This window comes from Colletotrichum siamense, assembly GCF_013390195.1.
Source record: "Colletotrichum siamense strain Cg363 chromosome Unknown KSG_Cg363_contig04, whole genome shotgun sequence".
NCBI classification, from domain to species: Eukaryota; Fungi; Ascomycota; class Sordariomycetes; order Glomerellales; family Glomerellaceae; genus Colletotrichum; species Colletotrichum siamense.
In genome coordinates this window covers 1,017,936-1,043,855 of record NW_023501017.1, presented here as the reverse complement: position 1 = coordinate 1,043,855, position 25,920 = coordinate 1,017,936, and the positions used below count along the sequence as shown (strand labels likewise).

General features: G+C 53.8%; 7 protein-coding genes across 7 annotated transcripts; 3 read left to right on the top strand and 4 right to left on the bottom strand.

Annotated features, from left to right (window-relative positions):
* Positions 1-668: 668 nt before the first annotated feature.
* On the top strand, positions 669-2,327 carry CGCS363_v006205 (uncharacterized protein; the record flags this gene model as incomplete). Its single annotated transcript, XM_036638054.1, has 5 exons — positions 669-812; positions 872-976; positions 1,044-1,410; positions 1,640-2,115; positions 2,187-2,327. 5 exons carry the CDS (start codon positions 669-671, stop codon positions 2,325-2,327), a joined length of 1,233 nt encoding a protein of 410 aa, XP_036495329.1.
* Positions 2,328-3,427: 1,100 nt separating this feature from the next.
* On the bottom strand, positions 3,428-7,403 carry mak1-1 (Peroxide stress-activated histidine kinase mak1; the record flags this gene model as incomplete). The annotated part of the gene is made up of 4 exons (XM_036638053.1): positions 3,428-4,184; positions 4,235-4,974; positions 5,030-7,280; positions 7,342-7,403. The coding sequence occupies 4 exons, from the start codon at positions 7,401-7,403 to the stop codon at positions 3,428-3,430; spliced, it is 3,810 nt and encodes a 1,269-aa protein (XP_036495328.1).
* A 5,864-nt stretch (positions 7,404-13,267) lies between these two features.
* Positions 13,268-14,395, top strand: FUM13 (NAD-dependent epimerase/dehydratase FUM13; the record flags this gene model as incomplete). Its single annotated transcript, XM_036638052.1, has 1 exon — positions 13,268-14,395. One exon carries the CDS (start codon positions 13,268-13,270, stop codon positions 14,393-14,395), a length of 1,128 nt encoding a protein of 375 aa, XP_036495323.1.
* A 2,084-nt stretch (positions 14,396-16,479) lies between these two features.
* CGCS363_v006202 (uncharacterized protein) lies at positions 16,480-17,598 on the top strand (the record flags this gene model as incomplete). The annotated part of the gene is made up of 1 exon (XM_036638051.1): positions 16,480-17,598. The coding sequence occupies one exon, from the start codon at positions 16,480-16,482 to the stop codon at positions 17,596-17,598; it is 1,119 nt and encodes a 372-aa protein (XP_036495322.1).
* A 319-nt stretch (positions 17,599-17,917) lies between these two features.
* CGCS363_v006201 (uncharacterized protein) lies at positions 17,918-19,444 on the bottom strand (the record flags this gene model as incomplete). The annotated part of the gene is made up of 1 exon (XM_036638050.1): positions 17,918-19,444. One exon carries the CDS (start codon positions 19,442-19,444, stop codon positions 17,918-17,920), a length of 1,527 nt encoding a protein of 508 aa, XP_036495325.1.
* Positions 19,445-21,042: 1,598 nt separating this feature from the next.
* CGCS363_v006200 (uncharacterized protein) lies at positions 21,043-21,807 on the bottom strand (the record flags this gene model as incomplete). The annotated part of the gene is made up of 2 exons (XM_036638049.1): positions 21,043-21,313; positions 21,371-21,807. 2 exons carry the CDS (start codon positions 21,805-21,807, stop codon positions 21,043-21,045), a joined length of 708 nt encoding a protein of 235 aa, XP_036495324.1.
* A 983-nt stretch (positions 21,808-22,790) lies between these two features.
* On the bottom strand, positions 22,791-24,786 carry SET5-1 (putative protein lysine methyltransferase SET5; the record flags this gene model as incomplete). The annotated part of the gene is made up of 3 exons (XM_036638048.1): positions 22,791-23,303; positions 23,405-23,910; positions 24,585-24,786. 3 exons carry the CDS (start codon positions 24,784-24,786, stop codon positions 22,791-22,793), a joined length of 1,221 nt encoding a protein of 406 aa, XP_036496337.1.
* Between the last annotated feature and the right edge of the window lie 1,134 nt (positions 24,787-25,920).

Genomic DNA, 25,920 nt, shown 5'->3' with positions numbered 1-25,920 from the left:
TTTCAGCTGATATTTGCTCCTGTAGTGCAAGAGAGGTACATACTCAAGGATGCATTCATTGTACCGGATCCCTTACTGGTAATCTAGCTGGAGCCTCTCACTGCCGTAATGAAGGGATCGAAAGTCCCACCCATTCATTCAGAATATTACCATCATGGAGAACTAAATATCAATGCTCCCCGCTTCATCCGGTAGATAATATTGCGTTTTCATACGGCCAATGCTCCATCTCAAATTCCCACGTGAGATAGAGTTTCCATCCGCACATAAGGGCCAATCACTCGTATCCATCGGAAAAGGAGGTTCGAGTAGTCTTCCAATCCCGTTAATACAGATTCCTTGGTCTTACGAGCCACCTGTTTCAAGGGAACCTTGCTTACCGTCAATACCCTGCAACTCGTTCATCTTCGTGCATACGAAGCATGGGCCATGCCCGTTGGGTATTGCTCTTCTGGCGCATCTTGGGATGAGCTTCCCGCTCTACCGCTAGTAGGGCGTGAGTTTCGCTCCCAGCCCCCGTAGCCAGTGAGCATCTGGTAGTCCCTATTCCACAACATTCATCTCGTCCGTGGTCTCCGCATCTGCATGACGTTAACCGCGATGCTACGTTCGTCACCCGGCCGCACTCGTCAAATGGCGCTAAGGGACATATCGACGCCCTAGACCTCATGGCGGACAGGAGCGCGCAAGTCATCGCCGTGGCCATTCTGTTCCTGGTTTTGACGTGGCTTGCGGTCGGCCTGCGGATTTACTGCCGGACGTCCCTGGTTCGGTGCATTGGTAATGATGATAAGGTGATGGGAATACTCTTGGTATGTGTTGACCGCATGGCTGACAGACGTATTCAAGCTAAGAGATCCCCTTGTAATAGGTACTGTTCACGGTCTATCTAGGTTTACAGGTTTACGGCGGCACGCGTGGGATAGGTCTTCTCGATGTGGACTTGACCCCCCAGAAGAAACTAGAATCACTCAAAGTCAGTTCCAATATTCGTCAATCAGAACCTCTTCAATCAGAACCGTACTGACACCTATGTCTCCCAGTTGTGGTGGATACTGGAACTCCTCAACGTCTGCTCAACCTGCTTGCTCAAAATTTCCGTCGGCTACTTCCTCCTGCGAGTCGCAATAGAACGGGCGCACATCTTGACGATATGGCTCCTAATCGCCGGAACAGTAGTCTTCGGGACGACGTACCTCCTCATGGTCGCATTCCAGTGTCGCCCCGTCCCCACGTACTGGGAGCAAGGGCCGCGCACGCCCGAAAAGTGCTGGCCGCAGCAGGTCATCCTCATCATGACCATCGCCGCAACGGTGATCAACACGAGCGCGGACTTCATCTTCGGCACGCTCCCGTGGTTCATCGTCCGATCCATGAACCTGCCGCTGAGGACCAAGATTTTGGTCGTCGGTATACTTGGTCTTGCCGCGATGTAAGGCAGAACTTCTCCCTAAAGCAGTGACTCTAAGATACGCAAGGTTCAAGGCTGATGTTGGTGGTTGTGTAGCGGGAGCACGGCTACGGTCGTACGGGCGTTTTATATACCGACCTTACTCGATGGTGAAAACTTCTTGTGTACGGCAACGGCCCCATCACACACACAGTAACATGTCAGACTAACCAAGGTTCTTGCGTACAGATGAGACCACCAACTTCGCAATCTGGAGCACCGTCGAGCCCGGCGTCGGCATCATCGCCGCCTCCATCGCCACCCTCCGGCCCCTCTACAAACTCGTAGCGACCAAAGTCCGCCGCACCAACTCCAGCGGCTTCCGGAACGACCAATGGCGCCAGCGCCAACAACCCCGGCGCAACGAGACCAGCCGCCAGGTCCGCGCGGCGCATAACCTCGACCTCGAGAATCCACCACGAACTGATACGGACCTCACATCCCCCCACGGCATCTTCGAGGTCCACCCGCCGCCGCTGCCACCGATAAGCAAGAACACCAACTCAACACTGAAATCAAGAACGACGACAGACGGAGGGGACCCTAAAAGCCACAGCACGCGCCATACGTTGACCCTGATGGAGTTCCCCTCGGCTTTGCGGTTGAGCGATGACTTCCGCCGGACGATGCAGCGGCCTCCCGAGGAGTGGCTTGCAATTCTAAGGGTTTGTGTTTCCAATTATACACCACCCATTCTGGTTTGTCCTTCTTGCTTTGTCCAGAGAGACTGACACAGATTCGGGAAAAGGCCGAGGAGGGTGCACACCAAAAGGCCGAGGCAGAAGAGGGCGACGAGCAGGAAGACAGCGACGACGAGGAAACCGAGTCTCCACCGACTGTCTTGTCACCACCTCCGCCGCTGCGGAAGTCAAGCTAGCAGCACAGAGCACAATTCTCGAAACTTTCGAAACCAATTCCACACCACATTGCGCTGATAAGGGAAGATGGTAGCAAACGTCAGTGGGTCGATGCGTGACACGAGGGAAAGGGAGCCGGTGATCCTCCACTGTGTACCTATCAAACAACAGAGAGCCAAGAGCGCTCGAGCAGGAAGGCAAAACTTTATACCCAGGATAGAATCAGTTATTTTATCAGTAAACTTGCCATCGCTTTTTGAAGGCGATGCTACATCGCGTTCACAGCACTTGTGTGGGGTCACGTCATCTCTGTGCCTATCGATGTAACCCTCCGGAGAAAAGAGCGAAGGTCTCTAGGTTAGGGAACCCAGAAAGACGGGCTGAATATTACAGGGGAAATTATTAACGACGGCTACAATGCGGATTCCAAGTTCGGTAGAAATATATCTTCATAGCAAAGTGCGCTTCTCTTGGCTTCATCACGTCAGCTCTCGTGTCAAAATATCTCATACAAGCTACGACAGAGTAACTCTTAGATAGATATCACCTGACCGTCCTATGCCAGCGCGGCTATATTTCCCGGCGTATCGAGTCACTTCAGTCGAGGACGATAGTCCCTAGTGAAGACCACCATAATAATCGCAGGTAGAGACAATACTTGAAATAATAATCTACTACGAAAGAGGAGATAGTCTTGATAACGAAGGTAAGGAAGATGAAGACGATGGCGATAACAGTAACGGAAAGGGTCTCCTCAAACAACCCCCTGGAGTAGGTGATTGTCGCCGGCGGCGAGTACCCGGAATCCAAGCCGAATTTACCGAAACGGGGCCGGATACAGCATCGGAGCTGGATCCCCGGGTGGATCCACATTACCGGGAGTAGTCTGCACGAAACGACGACGGAAAGAACTGAACATGTAAATGCCTCGAATTCCTCAAGGCCGAGGAAATCTGCGAGAAAGATCGTATCGCTTCTACAGATAGATTCTTCTTGTTTTACCTAAGCGACAGTCGCCCTTTGCTCAAAACTCCCGCAATCGTGCCTGCCACATGGGGTATCTATGCCAGCAATAACCATCCTCCGCCCTACCTAGATCTTTCTCCCGTCGTGATGTACATCACGCAATATCTCTCGTCTGTAAGATCTTGCTTAGTTCCTTCAACTTCACGGGCTTCGTCAGGAATAAATCGATCCCACTCGCAAATGCCTCTTCCTGGGCGCTCGCTGATGCCAAGCCCGTTAGAGCAAACACTTGGCACCTCGGCATATTCTTCCTCGTCTCGAACACACGAATCTCACGAGTAGCTTCAAAGCCGTCCATAACGGGCATAGATATGTCCATGAATATGCACTTGTATCGCCCTTCGCCCTTCCTGAAAGCTTCGACGGCCTGTTTCCCATCCATTGCTGTCGTGTACTTGTGACCCAATTTCTTCATATACTCGGACAGGATCCTCAAATTGATCGCGTTGTCGTCGACGAGAAGGAACAAGTCTGGATCGCCATCACTCTCGTTAGGTGACTGACTGGGTTCCGGGTTGCCAGGTGTCGGCGTCGATGACCTGGGACCTGGACGCTCTGGCAACGTCATGGTTCTGTCCTCCTCAGTTTCTGCCTGTCTTATCGTATCCGTTGAATCTGTTGCTGCTATGTCTGCAGCTCCGAAGTATTCCGTCTTGTCGGGAGCGGCCTCCGTGCTCATTGCTGATGTTGATCGAACGCCCAGCGAGTCTAGCCTAGATGACCCATCAAGATGTCCTGGTTCGGCACTGGCCAACGATAACACCGTAGGAGTCCTGATGACGGAGGCTTGCAGTTTTGTCCATCTCCTGAAGCTCAGCAGCAAAATGCGAGCAAGCTTCCTCGGCCCAATGCTGTGATGTTGTTAGTCTGAAACCGGTACGTCGGGCACAACAAAACTCACGGCTGAGATACGAATTCGAACACGACTCGCCGGCCTGTGAACCGAGGAGAGGTCGCCAATTGTCTCGCAATCAATGCATTGCGACATACGACGACAACGGGGGTGGATACGCCATGGTGTCTCCGCTCGTAAAGTAGACGGTCAAGATTTCGCTCCGTAGCCAGAATAAGATCGGGAAGCAGTTTATCAAGAGAAGACTCGCCGATGACGTGCATCTGCAGCCACTCGTGACACAATCCTTCGAGTAGGGCGTGTTCACTTGACACGTTTGCCGAAAGCTCGTCCTCAATCTTGGTGCCGATTCCGGTTGGAAATCCAAGAAGACGCACTCGTAGCCCTTTCAATTCGCTCACTTGGGCGCGGAATTTGTCGAAGTTTACCGTTTTCGGGATGCTTGTCTTGGGCGATGGCGGTGAGGCCTGCTGCAGCGGCAACTTGACAGTAACTTTGGTGCCTCGATTGACCTTGCTCTGTACCTGGATCGACCCTCCCAAGCGAGTAACCACCTCCTTCACGAGACTTAAACCGACACCCGTGCCTGCCGAAAGGGTGTCTTCTTGATGAAAGGGAGCATACAGATGATAGCGTAAGTAATCTTCGGACATGCCTTTCCCAGAGTCAACGACCACAATATGGATTTCTCGTGACCCTGGTATCGAAGACTCCACTTGGAGAACGTTAACATTAATAAAGCCCCGAGTGGTGTATTTGAGTGAATTTCCGAGAATGTTCAGGATGATCTGGACCAGTTAGTTATTCAATCTTTCGTGGAGCACAGAGGGAACAACGGCTTACCCTCCTGAGAGCACCGGGCTGGGTGTTAAAGCGCCAGGAGGCGGCTGGATTCACATCGTACGTCACTGACACTTCACCGACCAGAATCTGAGAGTCGCCTCCTTTATTGCTCTCTGAAGACATGTTCTCGAGAGCTTGCATGCTGTCTAGCCTATGCAGAGCGTCGATATCGGCATGTTCTGATGGTCGGTTCCCAGTCAGTCGGGAAACGGCGAGACGTTGGAAGCTGAAGCCAGCGCAAACACTCTCGATGACCTCCTCAGCGAGCACGTCGATGTTTACGTTGCGGCTGAGAGACATCATGCCAGCTTCTATAGTGTGGTTTTTGTCAGAGGTGCGAAGCCCCCGATCCTCCGTACCGGCATTACTGTTCCGTCGCCCAACCGTCGGTCTCAGGAAGTTCCCAAGCTTGCTATAGTCGAGGAGATGATCCATGGTATCCAGCAGGGTCTTTCCGCACGTCTCCACAGAGTGCAGTACGTCTCCTTGAAAGGCGTCAAGAATTGTGTCTTGCATCAACTCCGCGCCAAGAAGAATACCGTGTAAAGGCGAGCGAAGCTCGTGCGACAGGGAGCTGAGCAAGTCCGACTTCGCCTTATCCACCATTCGAGCATTGTGCTTTGCGACTTCTGACATGATGACAGTTCCAAAGGCTCGCAAGTAGCTGAGCTCGCCCTCGATAGTAAGAACGCGATTAGCGGTCTTCGTGTACACAAAACCGCCCGAATACCACCGTTGCTTCTGAGCGTCCCAGAGAGGGACGAGGGCAACGCTACGAGCGCCAGAGAAAAGGGTCTTGAGCATTTTCCCTTCGTTCTGACGCGAAAGCAGCTTCTTGTTCCGTTTGCGGGTTCGATCAGACAGTTGCGCCGAGGATAGCTCCTCCTCGGCTACTGGTGAAATCGGTGTCGCTGCGTCCTCCTCCGAAAAGTCGGATGACTGCAGAGACCCATTCTCGTCGAAAGCAAAGACTCGGCCAGTAGGATATCGACGTAGCAGTTTTGTGAGGAAACGCTCTGAAAAGTGGCGCTGATCCCTGGAGGTTATCTGCCGATCGATGCTAGACGTCAATGAGTTGGAGTGGCCGAGTATACGGCAAGGAACATCCACCACATTGGTAAGGCTGGCCTGTCTTGAAGGGTGTCTACTATTGCGCTCATCACTACTTGAAGAAGAACTGAAGCTTCCGGAAGATGTTGTTTTGGTGGCCAACCCGGCAAATGAGCCAATTGCAGCGTCCAGGAATAGCGCACCTTCGACCTCAATACTTTCACGAATAATGTTCGCGGCCTTGGAGAAGATGTATGTGACGCCTTCCTCGTGGCTGTTTTGGCTCGTCTTATCCGTCATTGACAGTGTCTTATCGACCGAAAGATCCGAAGATGATGACGGGTGACGATTGCCTCGGTGCTGTGACAGGGAGGGGGACTGCGTCGGGCTTGGAGTCGGGGGTGTGATGGAGTCAGGTGTAGATTCGTCATCGTGGGCGTTGCTTTCCTCTTCCTTTCTCTGGAGCCGCTGCTGATGCAGGTTTAGGGCACCTTCGATAGATTGATCGTGGGGTTGAGATTGAGGCCCTAGCTTTGACATGGTGGATTTGCCTTCGACAAAGCTTCCGATGCCACGAAGCATCCTGACTGCCCTATGATGCCTCTGGACGGTACGCTTGTAATCCAGGTGGTCCGTCACCATTCTTGACAAACCCCTCAGAAGCTGAGTCGAGTTGGCGCCCAGCTCCTGTCGTGGCTCGTCCGACCATACAGAGAAGACGCCAATGCTGACACCTCTGCGCGACTTAATGGGCACTCCAGCATAGAAGCGAGGGTGCGGCCACTCCCTGTAATGAGCCTTTTCTGATGACCTGGGGTCATTGGCGAGATCGGATATGACGGACACAGGCAGGGCGTCGTCGGCAGGTGCCTTACGTTCTGCGGCGCGGGGTGCGACGAGTACGGATTCGCATAAGCCGTGGGCGCGAGGGAGAGCGGTCCCGCAAAGCCATAGCTTCTCTCCAGCATCGGGGTCTGGCGTCGCATTTGGGGCCAAAAGTAGATTAGGAGTGGCTTCGGCGACAACGTATTGGCACTTGCTATCGAAGAGAGAAATCAAGGCGCGAGAGGCTCCCATGCGTAATGCGCCCAGCTGGGCGAAGGCAGTAAGGGAGGCATCAGAAGAAGCTCGTAGCTCGGACGGAGGGATGAGATTGGCAGGGTCGTTCTTGCGCGTAGCGGCAATGAGGGTGGTATCGTATCTGCGGCAACATCAGTATAGCGCTCACAAAGCAAAGCATGAGGTTGTTGTTGAGTGCTGACCTGAAGGTTTCGCGCTCGCGGGCAGACTCGATTGAGGCTTTGGAGGATTTGCCACCGACCATGGTTGGAGACGGTGATTGGACCCTCCCTCTTGGAGCCTCAAGTCAGCAAGGGCGTGGGACCGATGCAGGATGATGAAATGGTCGAGACAGTAGCAGATTGTTTGACGCGCGGGATGCAGACGACGGGCGGCAGCGTGTTGTCGGTCAGCGTGAGGTATGTGATGTGGTGGCGTGGTCTGGATCGCGGGGTGTGCTTCAGGCGAGGTCGAGAACGAGGAGTCGGAGGGGAGGGGGAGGGGAGGCTTCGCGGCAAACAATCGCGATGGCGGGTCGGAAAATTGGAGATTCGGATGGCAAATTGAAAAATGGCATGGGAGCCGGTCTTGGGTGTGCCGTGTCGTCGCTGGTGCGGTGGCCGATGGTTGATGGGCGATGGACAATCCGATATGGCCAGGTCTAGACCGTCTGCTGGGAATGCCGGGTGGTACCCTGTCGCGACCTTCAGCTGGCCTTTCCTTTGGGGTGATAGCCTTCCAAAAAGCCCGCGACAGGCTGGGGAATTGCGATGGAAATGTTGGAGACACAGGCTGAGAGTTTGGGCGTGCTGAGAGGCTCGGAAAACCTGTGAGCAGGGCGAGATACAGGACGACACAAGGCCACACACACAGGACGGCGGGGGCGAAAAAGGTTGGTTTGGCAGCTTTCGCATTAATTATCGGACGGTTTTTTGGTTTTTTGGCGACAAGTCAGAAAGACAGTGGGCCATTTCCGATCTTTCACCCTCGACAATGACGATCGAGATTAAGCAAAATGCATCCAATTGCTGGCTGCACCGATTGCTGAAGCTGGAAGTGGAGCAGGTGAGCAGCAGCTTCCCATTCCTGCTGCTTGGGAGAGAGCAGGCAGGGCAGGCACGCAGGGAAAGCAGCTGCCCCCAGTACGTACCTGACCCATTCCAGCACCGTGCGGATGAAAGTGGCAAATTCTGTCAAGCCATCAGGAAGTTGCGATTTGGGGGGGGCAGATTTCCGTCACTCAGGCCCTGAGAATTCGATTTCGCCTGACGGAAACAGCGCTCCCGCACAGTGCACTCTCAACGTGCCAGCTTCTTGCTTGGGAAATCCCTACCAGAGGAAGGCGGTCTGTCTGTTGCTTCCTGCCGCTTGCGTCATAATTTGGTCAGAAACCCGTCATCCCGAAACCGTCCACCTGCTCAAATCAGACCCTTTGTCATCCGACGACTCGCCGCAAAGGGAACCTATCCATCGTGACGCGATGCGGCTCGGCTTCATCCACCACGCTTGTGCGGGTGGTGCAGACAACGACCTCACGATAGGCTTCAGATCCAGGTGCCGTTGCGACCGGCTCGCCAGTGGTGGAATGCACTCCGCAGACCGCCACCAACCACCAACCAGCGAGATCCCGGTCCCTCCTCTGATGGACCTGGGTCGGGGTTCGGGCCTGGGTCTTCCATCGACCGTTCCAGACCGCTGCTGTATGCAAAATGTCGCTCAAATGTAACCTCGGATCTGCTCTGCCCGTGGGATTCATCTGGCACGTGGTTTGCTCCCCATGTTGGAAAAACCACCGTCTAATTCAGTTACAGCCAGGTCAAATACACAACCTACTGCTACGAAAAGGCTGTCATGGGCATCTGCAGATCTGTTGTCCGAATGAGGGACGGGGTTTGGAGGACGGGGTTCACCGTGGCGACAACGATTGGGACAATTGAAAGGACAACGACGACGACGAAGACACAACAACAACAACACCAACGACACCGCGGATAGAAATGATCGATGCTCCAACGACAATCACGTGTACCCGAATTCATGCGCAGCAATTGACATTCCTATGCTTGCTAAGCATACTCGAAATTTCGGCCGCTGGTTTCAAGGTTTTCTTTTCTTCGAGGCGGAGGCAGGCAGAAGCGTTTGATAAAGGTGGCAAGTGACGAAGCGGCTGTTGCACCTCATCATCGGGCCTTCCGACGGCAGTGGCTATGCCAAAGTTTCGGCGCGAGACCGCCGTCGACCTGCTGCTCAGGGCACCTCGACACGTCAACAACGCGGGAGCCGTTGGCGGGGTCGGCGTCCGGGGGCGGGAGATCGCCGGACACTGACACTCGAAGGATCGGGTCCGAAAGACCATGTTGTTGCCCGAAAACAAATGCCAAGGTGGCGCTTGTCAAAGTGCGCCCATGATCTGGCAGCGTAACCAAACTCACTTTTGTGAAAATGGCGCAACTTCACGCGACGCAGTGGAGAAATCTGTGTGATCGGCAGGAGCACAGATGCCAGATCGTCGGAAGTTTTCTGCTGGAGGTTTCGAACTGGCACCGATCCTCCAAGATGCTTGGCTGCCAATCCACGGCAAGACATTCACTGCCCTTTGCCAGAGAAAGGAGACATTGTCGATCGCGTCAACAAACGGCGTCGGCGTTGGTCTTGGTTATCTTGACAACGGGAGGCAATTCGCAACGTGCATGCGGATACCCAGAGGTGACCGCGTACCCGAGAGACTACTCGAAATCAATGACGACGGCGCGGAACATGCCGTTCGACGAGCTCGAGGCGAACGCGGCTCGAAGACCTCGACGCGTCACTATCGCAGACCAAAAATAGTCGTCCGATCAAACCTCGACTGGTCATGGTCGACGTGAGGGGCAAACGACAATACCCTCAAAAGCTCAGCCACAGCGATGATGTCAATCTACCTCCATTAGCATTCGGTCCCGAGTATCTCAATGTGAGCCGAGCCTTTCGGCGGATGAATCTTACTCGAATGCCAACATCTTCAGATGATGTATCGCGGCTTCTTCCGCCGTCGCACGGCTTTTTCGCCTCCGGGATGAACGGACGAATCCGGCTGATGCAGCGGACGGGACGGGATCCACCCCCGGCCGTTGGGCGGAGCTCTCTCGGCATGCCTCATGTCGGTCCGTTCTCTTGGGGGGGGGGGGGGGGGGGGGGGCTCCTCTTGGCGGGACGGCGCCGGCGCTGCTTCGACGCGACGATCAGAAGACCGTCTCCAAATCTTGTCTGGGACCCTTTGCCAATCTCTTCGCCACGCATCTTGTGCGATTGGTGAGCCTCTAACGCGCGGCCTGGTTTTGTCGATCAGGCACTGACTCAAACTGCGGTGAATCACAGTCAACATAGTGTTTGAACTGGAGGGGAGAAGCAAAATACGGCACGGCTAAAAACGAGCTGAGAATCGTCCTAGGTATCGTCAACTTTCTTCCGCGAGACCCTTATTTCTCGCCAATCCTCCCGCGGTGCTTCATCCCTTTCGACTGCATTAGACGGCGCTCGGATCGCGGCTGCATGGATCGCAAGCTGTGAAGAGATAAGGAAGCACGTCGGAGCTGGCATCGCCTTGCAGTCTGATCTGCATATTCGGACGCAGCCGTTCACAGCTGTGATGATCTTCACCACGACCATGTCATCTCGGCGGGACTGCATCGTCTGGTTCCGCGGTCCGAAAAGACGCATGAGTCGCGATGTGCTCGGGATCCTTCGTGCCCCCTACTCATCCCACACCAAACAGCGAGCCAGCGAATAGACATTTCGAGACAGCGACTGGTTGATTGACCGGCTGCGTGCACGCTTGTTTTTCCGTGTGTCACAGTCGCACTTGACGACGATCGGTTGCTGTTGGTCCAACAGGCCCTGAGGGGTTTTCTGGACTGCCTTTCCCCTCATTGTCTGACTCCGGGCCTTAATACAACTCAAACAGGTTGAGACGGAGGCTTATGTACGAGCACAGATGGACCAGTCGCTGAGCGCCAGCCCAAGTGGCCATGGGGCAGGGGCCCGTGCCACGGCTTGGTCCTATGCTGCCTTCTGGACCGTTTTCCACCCCGCGGACGGTCGGCTGACAAGCGTGACATCTCCAGGCGCTGTGTGGTTTCCGCGGGGACTCTGTTGTGCTGTGCTGTGCATGTGCAATGTTGTGCTCGCGCACTTTTTTTCTTCTCCTCTCATCTGCCCAAGAGGCGTTGATGATGAGACGAGGTGGCGCGCTGCTGTCTCACCCAACGATCCTGGCAGCTCGTGGGTATCAAGGCAGCCAACAATTCACACTCGCAAAGGTCTAGGCCTTCGCTGACTGGCTTGCCGCTTTGTTGCAACGATTCCATCCTTCCAATCCCCCACTCCAGTGCGACGCTGTGGTGAGAGATTGAGGACGTGAGGGGGAAGACATGCAGTGGAAGGGCAGGGGGCGTTTTCTGGCGGCCCAGACAGTCGGTAGCGAATCCTTGTGTTGGTGGCACACCGCCGATCTCCCGGTGTCGACGGTTACTGAAGGCTGCGGGTGGAGGGGCTGGCAGTCAGGAGCATCGAGGGACTACCGAGGGCCGGAAATGAATGGCGTCAACCAAGTGTCCCAGTCTGTCTCAATCAAGGCACCAACACCGTCGGCTATGGGATACTATTGACGGTCCCGGGGGCTCGGTTACAGAACAGCTGGGAATGTGACAGAAGAAAATCAATTCACTTTTGAGTCACTGTTGTTGCCACGACAAACATCTCAACTCTGGCTGTTGGGAATGCGCGCGGCCGATGGGGTCCAGAAGAAAGGACGAAGAGCTCAGCTCCAGCCTGCCGCGCGATGAGTCTCGACCGCCCGTTATCGCCAATCAAACGGTCCGCCACCCTTTCGTCTGCTGTACACTGCGGCAAGCCGCGCTTCGAGTCTGGCGTGGTGAGCACTTGGATACCCACTGGTCCAGCTGGGTGCGCCAATGGACGAGCTAAGTCATTCAGCTTGGCTTGATGGCTGGCGTCTGGCCATGGTCTCTGCACATTCCCTTGGTCGAGCTACTCTGATACCAGACTAGACCTGGTAGCTCCAACTTTACGGCGTGCGACCATGTTCAATCAAGAGCGAACCGAAGGACAGAGGAAAAAAAATCACGAACAGCTGGGCATTAAACTCCCAGTTACGAGTCTGCATGAACTTATCAAAGTGCGGGTGGAAAGTGTTTTGTGAGTTCTTGCCTCCCTTCACTGCCCCCCTGGGATGTGCAGGCTTGGTTGCTTGGCTAGGCTATGCCGCGCCCCCCTTTTTCTTCTTCATCAAGTGACCTTGTCCAGTGCTGCTCCCATTGGGGGCTCTTGGCCGAGTTCACCCCGCAGACCTGGTGCTGGCGGAGGAGGGATGATGCTGGACACTTCCGTCAGTGCGGCTCGCTGGGTGCCACGACATACTGCGTAGTACCCGGCTCGTCCACTCGGGTACATTTGTTGGTGCGGCTAGCCGAAGCAGTTAACTGTCCTGCGCACTGCGTGAAGCTGCGTGACCTCTGGCTTGGCGGGGAGACGCGCCAGCCCTACATGTGCTGTGCAGTAACCTTCTTCTGCTGGCAAATGAGTGCGCGGTCATGGACGTGTGGCTAGCAATCCGAACGAGCTCATCATAGCCACTAAGCAATTCGACAACAACACTCAGCAGGTTGGCTGACGCTAGCACCGCGCAAGCACGGAGAAGCCACCACCTCCTCTTTCGGCCTCGCCTCCGTCTCCAGGCTGCTAGACTTTGCACATGGAATGCTTCCTGGGACGAACTGGGGTCTTCGTTGGTCTCACCCCCATGCGCGTGGCGTTCGTCTATCTGAGGTACGTCCCGAGGGAGGGGAGCCTGGGCATAGCCAGGGGACGTGGAGGCAAGTAGTGGGAACGCCTTTTTGCTTGAATGTAGATATATGACCCTCCCCCCCTCATCCCTCAACTTTCGCACCAGTTTCCCAACTCAGAGAGATCTGTATCATTGAACAAGCACCCGTTTCCGGCAACTCGAGTACAATTACCACAGTCGTACTCGCTCTTCACCGGACATCCTCCACCAGTTCCCGTCGTCTCAAGGAACCCAACCATCGAAACACCCAACCACTTATATACCAGCACACAACAACAGCAATCATGCTGTGCATCTTGCCAGACGAGCTCCTGCTCATCACAGGCGCAACCGGCCATATTGGCTTCTGCGTCCTCCTCCACGCTCTGCGTGCAGGCCACACCGTCCGCTGCGCCGTCCGCTCAGAGGCCAAGGCCGCCTTCATCCGCTCTCGCCCTCAAATTCTCGCCCTCAACCTCCCCCGCGCCCGCCTCAACTTCACAATCGTGCCCGACATCACCGCAGATGGCGCATACGACGAGGCCATCCGCGGCGTCTCCTACGTTATCCACTCCGCCTCGCCTCTGGCGACGGCTGACTCCGTCCCGCCGGAGCAGCACCAGGAGTACTTCATCCAGCCCGCCATGCGCGGCACTCTCGGCATGCTCGAGGCCGCGAGGCGAGCAGGCACCGTCCGCCGCGTCGTTATCACCAGCTCCATCGTCGCCCTGACCTCAGTAGCGCAGATGGAGGGCGCCGAGAAGCGTGAGACGGCCGTCCAGCCCACAGAGAGAGCAGGTTTCAAGCCCGAGCCGTACGAGAGCGAGTTCGCCGCCTACGCAGCAAGCAAGGTCGCCGCGCTGCTCGGCGCCGAGGCGTGGCTCGCGCGGGAGAAGCCCAACTTCGACGTCGTGCACTTCCACCCATCCTTCGTCCTCGGCCGCAACGACGTCGCAACGAACACCTCAGAGGCGATCAAGGGCACCAACGCCGTCGTCCTCGCCACGCTCCTCGGCAAGAAGTGGGGCTGCGCCTTCGCCGGCGCGACCGTCCACGTTGACGACGTCGCCCGCGCACACGTCCAGGCCCTACTGCCCACCATCCCTGGCAACAGGAGCTACATCCTCAGCACCAAGGCGCGGTGGAACGACGCCAAGCTCATCGCGAAGCGCAGCTTCCCCGAGGCGGTGCAGCGCAAGCTCATCAGCAGCAGCGGCTCCGTGGGCACCACGCCCATCGAGTTCGACGCGTCCGCCACCGAGGAGATCTTCGGCTTCAAGCTGCAAGGCTTCGAGGAGCAGATCAGGAGCGTGGTGGGGCACTTCCTGGAGCTGCGGTTCCGTCGCCCGGTGGTCGCGACGGTATCCGGCGAACTGAAGGAGAAGGCATCGACTGGTGCATTGAGGTCGGGCATTGTTGCCGCCAATGCATAGGGATTCTAACGGCCGACACACCACACACATTATTATGATTATGAGGGGAGCGTTTTTCTTTTTTTTCGTGGCCGCACGGTTACATGGGACGGATTCGGGATTACGGCGCGTCAAAAGATGATCAATGCAGAAGACAGACCTGCAAAGAATGGGCATGAACATTTTTGGGAGGAGCATTGGAAACCTTGGATACCCAGCGGTAAAATCCGCAACACTTTTTCTAAATTCTTGTACATAGTTTTGGGCATCAATGCCTGCAACAAAAGAGATTGTAAAAAAATCAAAATCAGAGTACAGATTACACTTTTTCATCTCCTTGGTCTGAGTGCATGCGTTCCTCGTCCGCCTCATCCGCCTCACGATAGATACTTCTTTTCTGGAAATTTAGCGTACTTACATACACGCCCTACGAATCTAACCCAAGTGCGTGTCAGCCCCGAGATTAAGCAGAGCGACGGACCCTCCTCCGCATTCCTGCAATCCAATCCTCCTGTTGCCTCCAGCCCAGGCCACGGGTGTTGGTCGGCTAGGCTGGCACGCTGGCTGGTGCTGGCTGGCACCACGGTCGAAATCGTCCGAGTGGCGATATTTGCTTCATCAGCTGAAGAGGAAGAGCGCAGCGCAACACAGGGTCGGCAAGCTCTCCCTGCGTTCAGCCTCAATCTCCGAGGTTCGTTGCCGGGTTTTTGGGAGAGGGGCAGGAGCAGGCATATGCACGTGGGACGCTGGGAAGGCAGGGCGACAGCAGCGGGCACGTTTTGGCTACGGTACCCCGGTCTGTGGTTTGGTCTTGCAGGCAAGACCCTTTAAGAGTTTCTGATCGGATTCGGAACCTGTTCGGGCCAGGAAGTGGCCTCGTTTGCCCGAAGTATTTTGAGAGTGATGCAGAAGGGATGAGGAGGAGGGGGTGTTCCCTGATCTTTTGGGTCGCGAATGTCTTACTGGAGAAACGAGATCTCAAATTTGGCTGGAACGGCTTTTCCGGCGTTGTCTTGGCGGCAGCGCGGCTGAACGACTGGGCAGCTGAGAAGCGGGCATGAAACGGTTCGTCTTCTTCTGGAAGCGGAGGAACTGCGCAGAGCAAGGGATAACCCAACTGGGACCAACCAGGCAACCTGAATGAATGCATGTTCTATTGGAGAGTCAGACCGGCATTTCTCGCGTCCCGCGTGGGAGGGATATGCAGCGCGATGCGCGAACTCGGCCGACGGCTGGAGAACTGCATCGCTGCACCGGGGTAACGATGTCTCCCAGCCAGAACATTGTGCTCGAAGGGAGGCCAGATTGGAAGCAAACGGTCTAGGCTTTTTTCTCGCTCCTCTGCCAATCAAAAGCTGTCATGGACGATGGCCTGGTCCAGACTGGGCTGGCCACGCAGCGAAGAAACCACAGACCGTCCCGACCCTCTGGTTTACCTCGCATGAGCCCTGGCGGTGCTCAGATTTGCGCGCCCTGCGTGACATAAGCGTGGAAGAACACGCACCAGAACACATCCATGGGCCAGGCTAGGCTTATCTCTCGCCCAAAAGGGGTCCTCCTCCACGTTTTCTTCCTGCTTGGACGTTGGGCTGAAAGGGGGCACGCTGCACGGATTGGGGGAACGCCTTGATGACGGGAGATTTTAAGCGAGGGGGAGGGCTGAAGGAGGAGAGAAATCTGAGCGTACGGCAGTTGGGATTGAGATCTTTTGGGTACCTTATCCGATGAACCAACGGGTCGTTCAAGATGCTTACGAGAGATCAGGGGGATTGCTTATGTTTCCTACGATGGTAGGATGAGATGGGGTTTGATCAGCAGAGTTGGACAGGCACCCGCGAAAGAAAAGAGATCCTTGGCGCATCCTTCGACCCACAACCGAATCATTATGTCGTCGGAGGTGATGCCCGTTGCCTAACGGCTCTCCGCCTCTTACGGCTTCGTGGGAGCCCCAAGAAACGGTTCCTGACATTACTCAACGACTCACGACACATCTCTCAAAGAGGCAAAAAAGGGGCGACGCCTCTCAAGCCACGCGCCGACGATATCAAACTCTCTCGTCAGCACCAAGCGCTCCTCTCCTCACAAACGCCAACGCTTGCCTGGAAATGGCATCGTCCGACCGCCAAGAACGACTCATGTCTCCTCCTCCGCGCCGCTGCTCGGCTTCTTCCGGAAAGGTACCTCAGCCCAAAGGCGACTTGGACATCCTCATCGACAGAGACAACCGCGAAGATTGGCATGGCATCGTCCTGCGCGCCCGGAAGCACATGCGCTGCGTCCCCCACCATCCGGACAGATACGCGCAGGTTGAGTACGACCCATCCTGCCCGGAGGGCGTGAACCTACCCACCGGCGACAGCAACACCACGGGGCATACAGAGAAGGGGCCTCCTCCGTCGGCGGACGGAGAGGTGGACACGCTACTACCGCCGCCGCCGCCGCCCACATTCCACCTCTTCGCCCACCTCCCCAAGGAGCTGCGCGACAAGATCCTGCTCGCGAGCGTGCCCCCCGTGAGAATCGAGGCGTTCGTCAGGGTGGACTTTGAATGGAACCACGGGCCGCAGGCGCGCTTCTCTCAAAACACGATCAGGGCCTGGCGCGACCTGGTGCTGTACGCCGTCAGCGCGGAGACGCGGCGGCTGGCGTGCGCTGCGTACGGGGTGCCTGACCCGCTGGGGTTCCCGTTCAGCCCGGCGAGGGACGCGGTGTGGTTGCTCTGGGACGGGGGCACGATGTGGGCTGCGCACAGGTTCTTGAAGGACTGTAGGGAGGCCGGGGCGGTGGTGCAGCGCGAGTCTCGGGAGTGGGTTATGCCGGAGGGGTTGAGGGCCAGGGTCGCGGAGGTTGTGGTGGAGCTGATGTATGGGTTCTTTGACAGTGGGAGGAAGGGCCCGTGGAGATATGTGTTTGGGCTTTTGAAGGAGTTTCCGGGGATGAGGGTGCTGACGGTTGAGATGTGTGATCTGGATGATGGGGGGTTTGAGGGGGTGTATGATGGGGAGAAGGAGGAGGTGTATCGGGTTGATCAGCTGGATTTGTTTGATGAGTTGGAGGGGATGAGTGAAGATGGGGTGGTCCCATTCCCTGGGTTGAGGATGCTGAGGATTAGAGCTGTTCTACCAACACTCAAGCAGACTCAGGGGCGGCTGAGGTTTCGAAAGGTGGGCGGCAGTCATTTCGTGGTGGTAAGGAAGGGATATGTCCCGGTTGCCAGTGGGTGATTGTTTGTTTGTCCACCTCATCTCCTAACATTATTTTATAGTTCTATCGTGCGCTGCCTCCTTGCCTCCTACCAAATCGACAAAACGGACCCGGTTGTTGTGTTTGATACCCCTGACCAGTTTGTTCCATCTTGATAGAACTAAGTACATATGGCAATCTGACGCTCGACCAAGTCCAAAGGTGTAAAAGGAGAGCTTCATCTCATGCAGATGCCGCAAACTATCTTATCTGCATGAAACTTTACGCCGTGAAATTCTCTTTGGTTAACCAATACGTTTCAGTCAGTTCTCGACTCGACAAAAACTGGCTTCGTATTTCTTAAACAAGGGTAATAACCTTGTTCCCAGCTTTTCCGGACCCAACGATGTCCATGGCAATTGTAACATTCTCAGTGCCTCTGATTTCTAACAACCCAATTCTTTTGAACTCATCTTCGGCCTGTCGTGTACGCTCAACCACAATGCATGCAATGAAGCTAACGATTGGATCTCCTCCATGACCGTAGACGATGAAGTCAACCGTCCCATTACCTACAAGACTCTGATCCTCTTGTGTGTCCTGCATATAATTGCAATTTGTCAAAAGTTGAGCCGATATGCCTCTGAGTTCAAGGATAAGCTGTTCGTCTTTGGTTGCGCGGAAGTAAGAGGCGGTGAAAAGGGGGCAGCGCAATTTCAGGTATCCGTGGGCGGCATCGAGAGTTACGTCGACGCCTCTCGACTGAACATCCACGTCGATGATCTCAACGAAAGACTCCATGTTGAACAACGGATTCGGGTTTACCATTCCATCAGTGGATGCCCAAGACCAAGACGGCGCCCTGTAGCTTTCGACTAATTTCGGCGCCGGGAAATGCGCCGACCAGCCAAGTTGATGTAGCAAATCTTTTTGCCAAAGGCCCGCCAGATACCTATCTCCAGTCATCTGTTGAAAGAGTTTTGCAATGCCAGCAACAGCATAAAGACGATCTTCGGGTTTCGTAAGTTTGCACCTTGTATAGTCGTAGATTAAGTCCATCCAGACACCCGAAGCACTGCTCAAATCTCCGGTTTCGAACTTCGCGAACTCTGCTTGAAAAGCCTTCTCAATATCGAATTTTGGTGGAGTGCTGAACATCCCGTCGGGAAATGCTTCGCATCCGTGCGTCTCGGTACACGCCCACATGAGCTGGTCCCTTGTGAAGTACAGCACACGCGGTGCAAGGGACAGTTCCTGAAATACCCAACCACGGTCGTGAAGGCTCCCTTTCTCAAGTCGCGAATCCCAGTATTCAATATCAATGATGAAGTGTTTTTCTAGAGCGCCAGCCGTCAAAGTCGATTCGACGACCCACGGTCCAATTTCCGTAGGATCCCGTCCGACGAACAATCCATCGTCTGGATCAAATGAAGCGGACGCTGCGATATTGCATATTGAGTTGGCGTAAACATCCCGCATCATTGGAGCCTCGGCTTTCCAATCGGCAACACAGTCTTGTATGATGCACAAACTGTCGATCCAAAGGTAGCGCATTCCAAAGTGGCGAACAACACGAATAGCGTCACGAAACGTCAAAGGTAGTTGTTCAATAGGATTGCCAGAGTGGAATGATTCAAGAGTCGACGATTTCAGCAGTATCGTGGGATGAGAGCCCCAACGATAGCTCAGAGTCATGTAAGGTGAAGGATTGCCTGCCTGCAGTTCTCGCCTTGTTTCAATCAGCCTCCATTGGTGGGTGTCTTCTAGTCCTATATCTACAAGGCGGGTGGGCATCCATTGAGGATTCAATCGAGTCAATGTTTTGCATCTTTGGTGATTGTCAAGACACCGCCTAAACCAGGTTAGAGCGAGGTTCAGGCTAGACATTGATGAAGTATGTCTTTCAATCCTACTTGAAGGGATAAGGTTCGGACCGTAAGGATGATCTGTAAATGTCAATATTTGCCTGGTAAACGGTTAAGAGAGGGTATCGAGGGATGACATACCACTTAGTGGAAATAGGTCCCAGAAACATTCGTCCTTGTCCAGAACACCCCCTGAAGCTACCAACGAAAAATGACGCCTTCCTCTGATATTAAATTCTTGCGTTTTGAACGTTGGTCTGCACCATGAGGCCTCATTCAGAGTCTCAAATGCTTTGATACGAGATGATAGTTGAAGGCAAATAATGCATCCGCCTGATAAAGCGTCGCGAAATTCCCCAAAGGTTTGATACTCGATTTCGTCCGTATCTATCTCGTAAGATGTTGCCTGAAGGACCTGCTGACATGTCGAGCATACTTTGGCGAGGGAGAATTCCTCGTAAGACTCCATATTCAGCAGAGTTTTGGAATGCGACCTTTTCTGGTATTAAGGCTTTGAAGTTCCACGTTATAACGATTGTGAAGATGTGAGAGATTGTGCCGATATCCCCGCACATTATCCATCACGTGTTTTCCGAAGTCCATGTTCAGCACTTCTTTAGGCTAGCGAATTAGGATTGCATTTCTAGGGGCGGCAGGCATTAGCTTTGTAGCCAATCAATTTGTGACTATGGGAATTGAGCTCGCACAGCGTGACGGTCCCCGCCACAGTGTTTCTATAAGGCCGAGAGTGTGTCAAAATTCATCTTGGCATTCTTATCTAAGCTGGAAGTTTCTCCCCTGCCCCTGCTTTCTGTATGTTGTCAGGAGACGATGCCAATTTGCTAGCTATGAAGATTCTGCTATTCTTGTTCTACTGTACATTTCTGACCGTTTCTAGCCTCTCAGCCTATTGCTGTGCTGTGAAATTACGCTGCGGAGCATGAGCCGATTCGAGATCACCTGGTGTCCTCGAAGTATGTCACGTTCAGGAAGAAGGCGGGCCCCACAGGGCCAGTTAGTCAGTTTAGCAGCGATCGTAAGGGATCAAAAGTCTCACATTTCCCTGAAGTTAGGGGTAGGCTAGATTTGAATGCTGTTTCCTAGAGACGAGCCTGCACCTACATAAGCTCCCGTAATTCGACTTTAGAAACGACAAGCATCCAACATCTCAGAATCTAGGAATAGGATACGGCCCGCGGAATTTCATTGACTAAAATGGCTTCCGTTTCACTGAGGTCAACAGGTCAACGGTTATGCCGTTGTGCGATCTTTTCAGCCACTGATTGAGCTAAGGTTTCAGCCACGTCTTGGCCTTGTACACCGCAGGAGAGGGTGGTGAGACTACTCGCCCTGACCTAAGCTGCCCTTGTATCAATTTTGAAATGGCAATTGGAAAAAATGCGAATCTATATTGTGTGTTCCTTCCAAACAAATTTTAGCTCGTCATTGTCCACAGCCAAGTTCGGAATCTAGGCACATTTACATCCATGTGGTCTCTATCGCCAATGTAGTCTTTTTATACTATGAATAGTATCTATAGCATTTGCTCCGGGTTCATTGACGTACTACTCGATTCAAATCTGTTCCTGCTTCAAAACCATCTTGACATTGAGTCGGGCATCATGATAATCCCTCAATATTGAACATCACGGCTGAATCTCCAGCGCTATCGCCTCTGTCGCACACAATGAAAGTCAAGTCCTGTTTTCCCAACCCCAGCGCAACATCGAAGCTGAAAACTCCAGATGTTATCTTGTAAGACAATCCAAGCTGCTCTCCTGGCACGCCAGGCTTCATTCGCGGATCGCGCTTGGCGACCACCACGCTCTCCGGCACCGGATTTTTACCTGCTGTAAGTAGCTGTGCCGCATCAAGCTGGAAGCGACGACCGCTTTGGATTGTTTTAGCATGCCATACCTCGGCTTTGGCGTACAAGATATCTACTTACTCTTCTGCAAAGAGATAGTTCACTCGAAGAGCCCGAACTCCAGACTGAGCCGTGATGTTCATGCGGAGAATGGAATATTCGCACGATGGTGCAACAGGACAAAGCACCATCCGGTCTTGGCCGTAGCCCCAGGAGCCATCGAGAGTGACACCGGGGGCCGCTGATGCCGCCTGTCCGGTTGTGAGAATGACACCCGTCTCCAAACCCGCAGGCCCATTGGTAAATGTGCCTACAGCTGACCAGACTTCCACGGGGTCAGCGGCTCGCCGTTTAGTGGGAGCAATAAGCGAAGAGTCGACTGGTGTCAGTCTGTCGTCCTTCACAGCGGCAGCGGTTAATGCGTTCTTGATCACGTTATAGTCCGTTCCCCCGGGTGTGACGACGATGCCAACGACTATTGATGCCAAGCCAAGAAGGCGAATCAGAACTCGCTTCATGATGACAAAAGGGTGAATAAAGTTACAAAGGCGAAAAAATCGTGCATGCATTTAGTCAGAGAAGCGGAAAGCACCTGGTGAAGAAGGCATGATGCTGGCTTATAAACAATCTTGTTGGCGATCAATTTTTTGTTGAGCTGAACTCTGGCAGCTGCAGGTTTTCTTGGCAGATGGTCAGGAATGGCCTCGGATTTTCAGCTGCTGATCAGTCCGCCAGTCAAAAGACTCTACAAGCGCGAAGGTGCATTGGAGCGCTTAGGGAACCCATACAACATACTTGGATACTTGGAGGCGCACCGCGATGCACATCGTCCCATTTTTCTCAGCCTACTTTGGCTCAAGATCGGCGTCTCCCTTAACATGATCATTCCATTCCGGAGGGGCAGAGCTTCCAGTACATAATGAGGTCAAGAGAAAGCCGGGAGGCAAGCCTGCACCTTTTTGGGCGTCCATCCTTTGGCTTGAAGAGCTGGAACAACAGCAGGTATGAGCAGCGCGGGAAAGATGAATAATTAGCAACGTGATTTCATCAACTGATTTTTCTGATTTGGTCGCTGTAAATTACTGAATCCAAGAAGAAAACGGTCTTGCCATTGTGCGATCCTTGCAGCCACTAATCAAGCTAACGTTTCAGCCACAACTTGGCCTTGGATAGAGAGTTGAGACCAATCGCCCCTGGCATGACTTGCTCTTCCATTACTCCCCGACAGGCGGATTGATGTCACCGTAATACGTAAATTGAACCAACGGCAACGGTGACAAAGCTCAGTATCGCAGTCAAACAGGCCTGCGTAACTACCAGATTCAAGTTGATCATGCACCCCTTGGCATCCGAAGCAGCCTCATGCTCGCGATCATCCTATCATTAGTCAAAATCAACCACTGTTACTGCATCTGAAGGGTTTGTGTCAGGATCGAAATGGGAAAGAATTATGACAGCATCGAATGATCGAAAAGGTCTAGAGATATGTATAATTATTTCCCTAGAAATGTTGGCGATATCTCCAAGACCAATGCTTCCTCGCCCCATCAAGCAACGACTCCATGTCCATCATATACTCCTCCATTCCGGTTCCCGAACCAGCTACAAGACCGGCCTTAACACTTTGATAGGCCCATGAGCGTGCTTGGTACTCGTACCCCGCGCCATTCCACTCGCGCGCCGCGATGGCGTATGCCTTGCAAAGGTAAGAGTCCAACCCCTCCTGCTTGTATAGGTTGATTAGCAGCTCGGCCATTGCTGTGGGCTCGGCCGGGGCGATTTCGCGGGTTTCTAGGTACCCTTGTAGTAGGTGAATTTCGTTGATGCGGTCGTCTGATAGTTCTGCGAACTTGGGAGCGGCTTGGCAGTGGCTGCAAGTGCATTCGAAGCCAAGAGTCTCTTTTGCGTAGCGTTGTCGCTCGCGGAGGGTCTGGATAGGGTCGAAGTAGGATATGGTGATCTCCTCGCCAGCGGCAATGTCGCGGACTGCCCACAGCCTGTGTGCAAGCAAGTCCTAGTCCCATTGCGACGCTGCGTTGGAGCGACAGCTGTGGTTGATTTTCTGCCATGCTGTCAGTTCATCAAGATTTTGTGCGACGCGCCTTGAGAACTCACAGATATGTTTGCATGCACCGCAATCATGCCGAGGTCCAATTCGTCTTCCAAACCCGGCCAGTCCTCTGCGGGTCCGCCAGAGACGCCGTAGCCATTCGTCCAGATCTTTTGCTTTAAACCCTTTGCAAAACTGCTAATGTAAAGCTCCTTAACCGTTTGGCGTGTGGTTCTCGGTAGCTTCTCAATAGCCAACGCCTGGAGTGACGTTCGCGCTTCTTCGGACGAGATGTCTTCGACCCAGTTGCGGTCCAGAAATATGATTGGGGCCTCCTTGGTGATGAGGCTGCCTGCGGGTATGTGTCTGGTTGCAAATATACCCCGCCCTTTGCTTCCACTTGGCGACGTTCTGAATAACGGCTCCCGCGGGAGGCTGGGGTGGTGATCTGGCACCGAGGCGATAGATTTGGCGTTGTGGAGGATGCGCTCGGGGGTTGTTATCACGGTGATTCCCTTTCCGTTATCGAATTGCGGGTTTGCGAAGATCCAGTATTCTTTCGAGTGGTTGTCTGACCAGATGCATGTGGACCATTGATTAGACAAGGTGGTGTTCTGGGGCGTGGAAAGACAGATCTCGGGTCGTCCGTGAGTGAGAGGGCATAGCGCAGTGTCGTTGACATTGAGTACGAGTGTATGAGCACTGTGGCTGCTTATAGGGGTGTAAAGGGTAGATAGATCAAAACAGAACGCTAATCTAGCGTAGAACAACGCGCCGAGGGTTTTCGTTGGATGCATTTTTGGGGAGATCAAGGGTGGAGGCTGAAGATGGTAGGAGCACGATGAGCATTGCGATGTTGGCCTGTGGGCAAGTTGGGCAAACCTGAGTGCCAAACTCGATTTGAGGAGGGGGAGTAGATATCCCTTCAAAAGTTCGGGATGTTCACATCCTATCGAAACCTTTCTATCGGGGCTTAGTGAATATACTTTGCAGAACTCTTTGTAATTATCACGTATCCGGACCAAACTCTGCTACATGCCATCAACAGTTGACTTTTAGTTGAACCTTTCACATAGCCTCTCGGTTTGTAATTTCCTAATTGAACCTGACGAAAACCCGTTAGGAATATCAACGCGGCTAGGGGCTGTTCCCAGGTAGCAACTGTTTATTCAAGCGAAGAACATCACAACATCTTCAAAGGAATTTGCTCAATAACTCAGGAAAGCACCAGTGATCTTGACTTACTTGCAATACTCGAAATGCGTACCCTCATCCTTTTGTTGCTCCCCACGGCGGCTCTCGCGCAGAACGCCGGCATGTGCAGCGATTGCTCTCCGCCCAGGGGCCGCAACCGGCAGCCGATCATGGCCGTCGGCGGAGTGATGGGCGGCGGGGCGTTTGGAGTGCCCATGGCTCCTCCGATTCTGAATCCGCCACCACCCTTCATGATGGGCATGTTCAGAGGCAGGGGGGGCCGCGGGGGTGGGCGCGGCGGCGGAGGCGGAGGCGGGCGGGGTGGGGGAGACCCGATTATGGAGTCGAATCCGAATCGAATCCGGCCTTCGCGAACGCGCCCGGCGCGAACGCGTCCGAACAGCAAGAATGGGAGGCGTGATGTCGATGAAGAGGAATTTGCGTGAGACTTTGGTTCTACGATCTCTTGGTGGGAATGTGTGCTAACTGGACATGCTTCAGAGGGATCCAGCGCCCCCGAGTTCTCGAGAAAAATGCGATGGAGTGGGATGATTGATGCCTGGCCCTGGATTTGGATGTCTCCGAGGCTCGGCAGCCATCCATGAATGAACGTGGAAACATCCTGGGGGGCAGAGACTGATGAGAGTTGGAGGGCTGAGAAATCCCGGAAGGCATGAATTTGTCAGCTTTTAGGACTAGATGCTCTCTTTACTTATGGACACTCTCTTTCAAATACAACATGTCTGATCAAATGTCCAAGGTCTTTGTTTTGCGTGTGGGCCTCATACGTAACAAGAAGCTTATCAGGCACGTGGGTGTTTCCCACATTCTATGCATTTTCCCTTTATCACAGTCAAATTGGAAGTTGAGCTATCATATTACACCTTGAAGCAGTAACTGATGTTGCACATTGTCATTTGCGATGAGTACTATTGAGCTGCCACGCAAATGTTATCGAGCTTCTTTACTCCCCTCAAGCCATGGAAACTGTAGTTGGTACAAGGAAGTGTCAACCAACTATGAGAGTACCTGATTGTACGCAGCCCCAACGCATTTCTCGTAGCGTGGTATGCTAGGAGTAGTGGGATGATGTCGTATTTGCGGCGGTAGCATTCGTTCCATGAACTTGACCAGGAGTAGCTCAGTCTCTTCATTGATCCACGATGATGGACGTTCTGAGCAGGGAGGACTGAAACCATGGCGCTAGTTAGAGTTCAGCTGGCTTAACCCTGAAGCCTCTACTCGTTCGCTTGGTGAAGATCTTTAATCGCTAGGTCCATCCACATTTCATGCGACGGAATTGGACATTTTCTGCTCATGTGAGGCCAATGTGGCGTGATCTCAGTGATTGCGATTAATTCCCCTCAACAAAACAACCCGAGAGGTC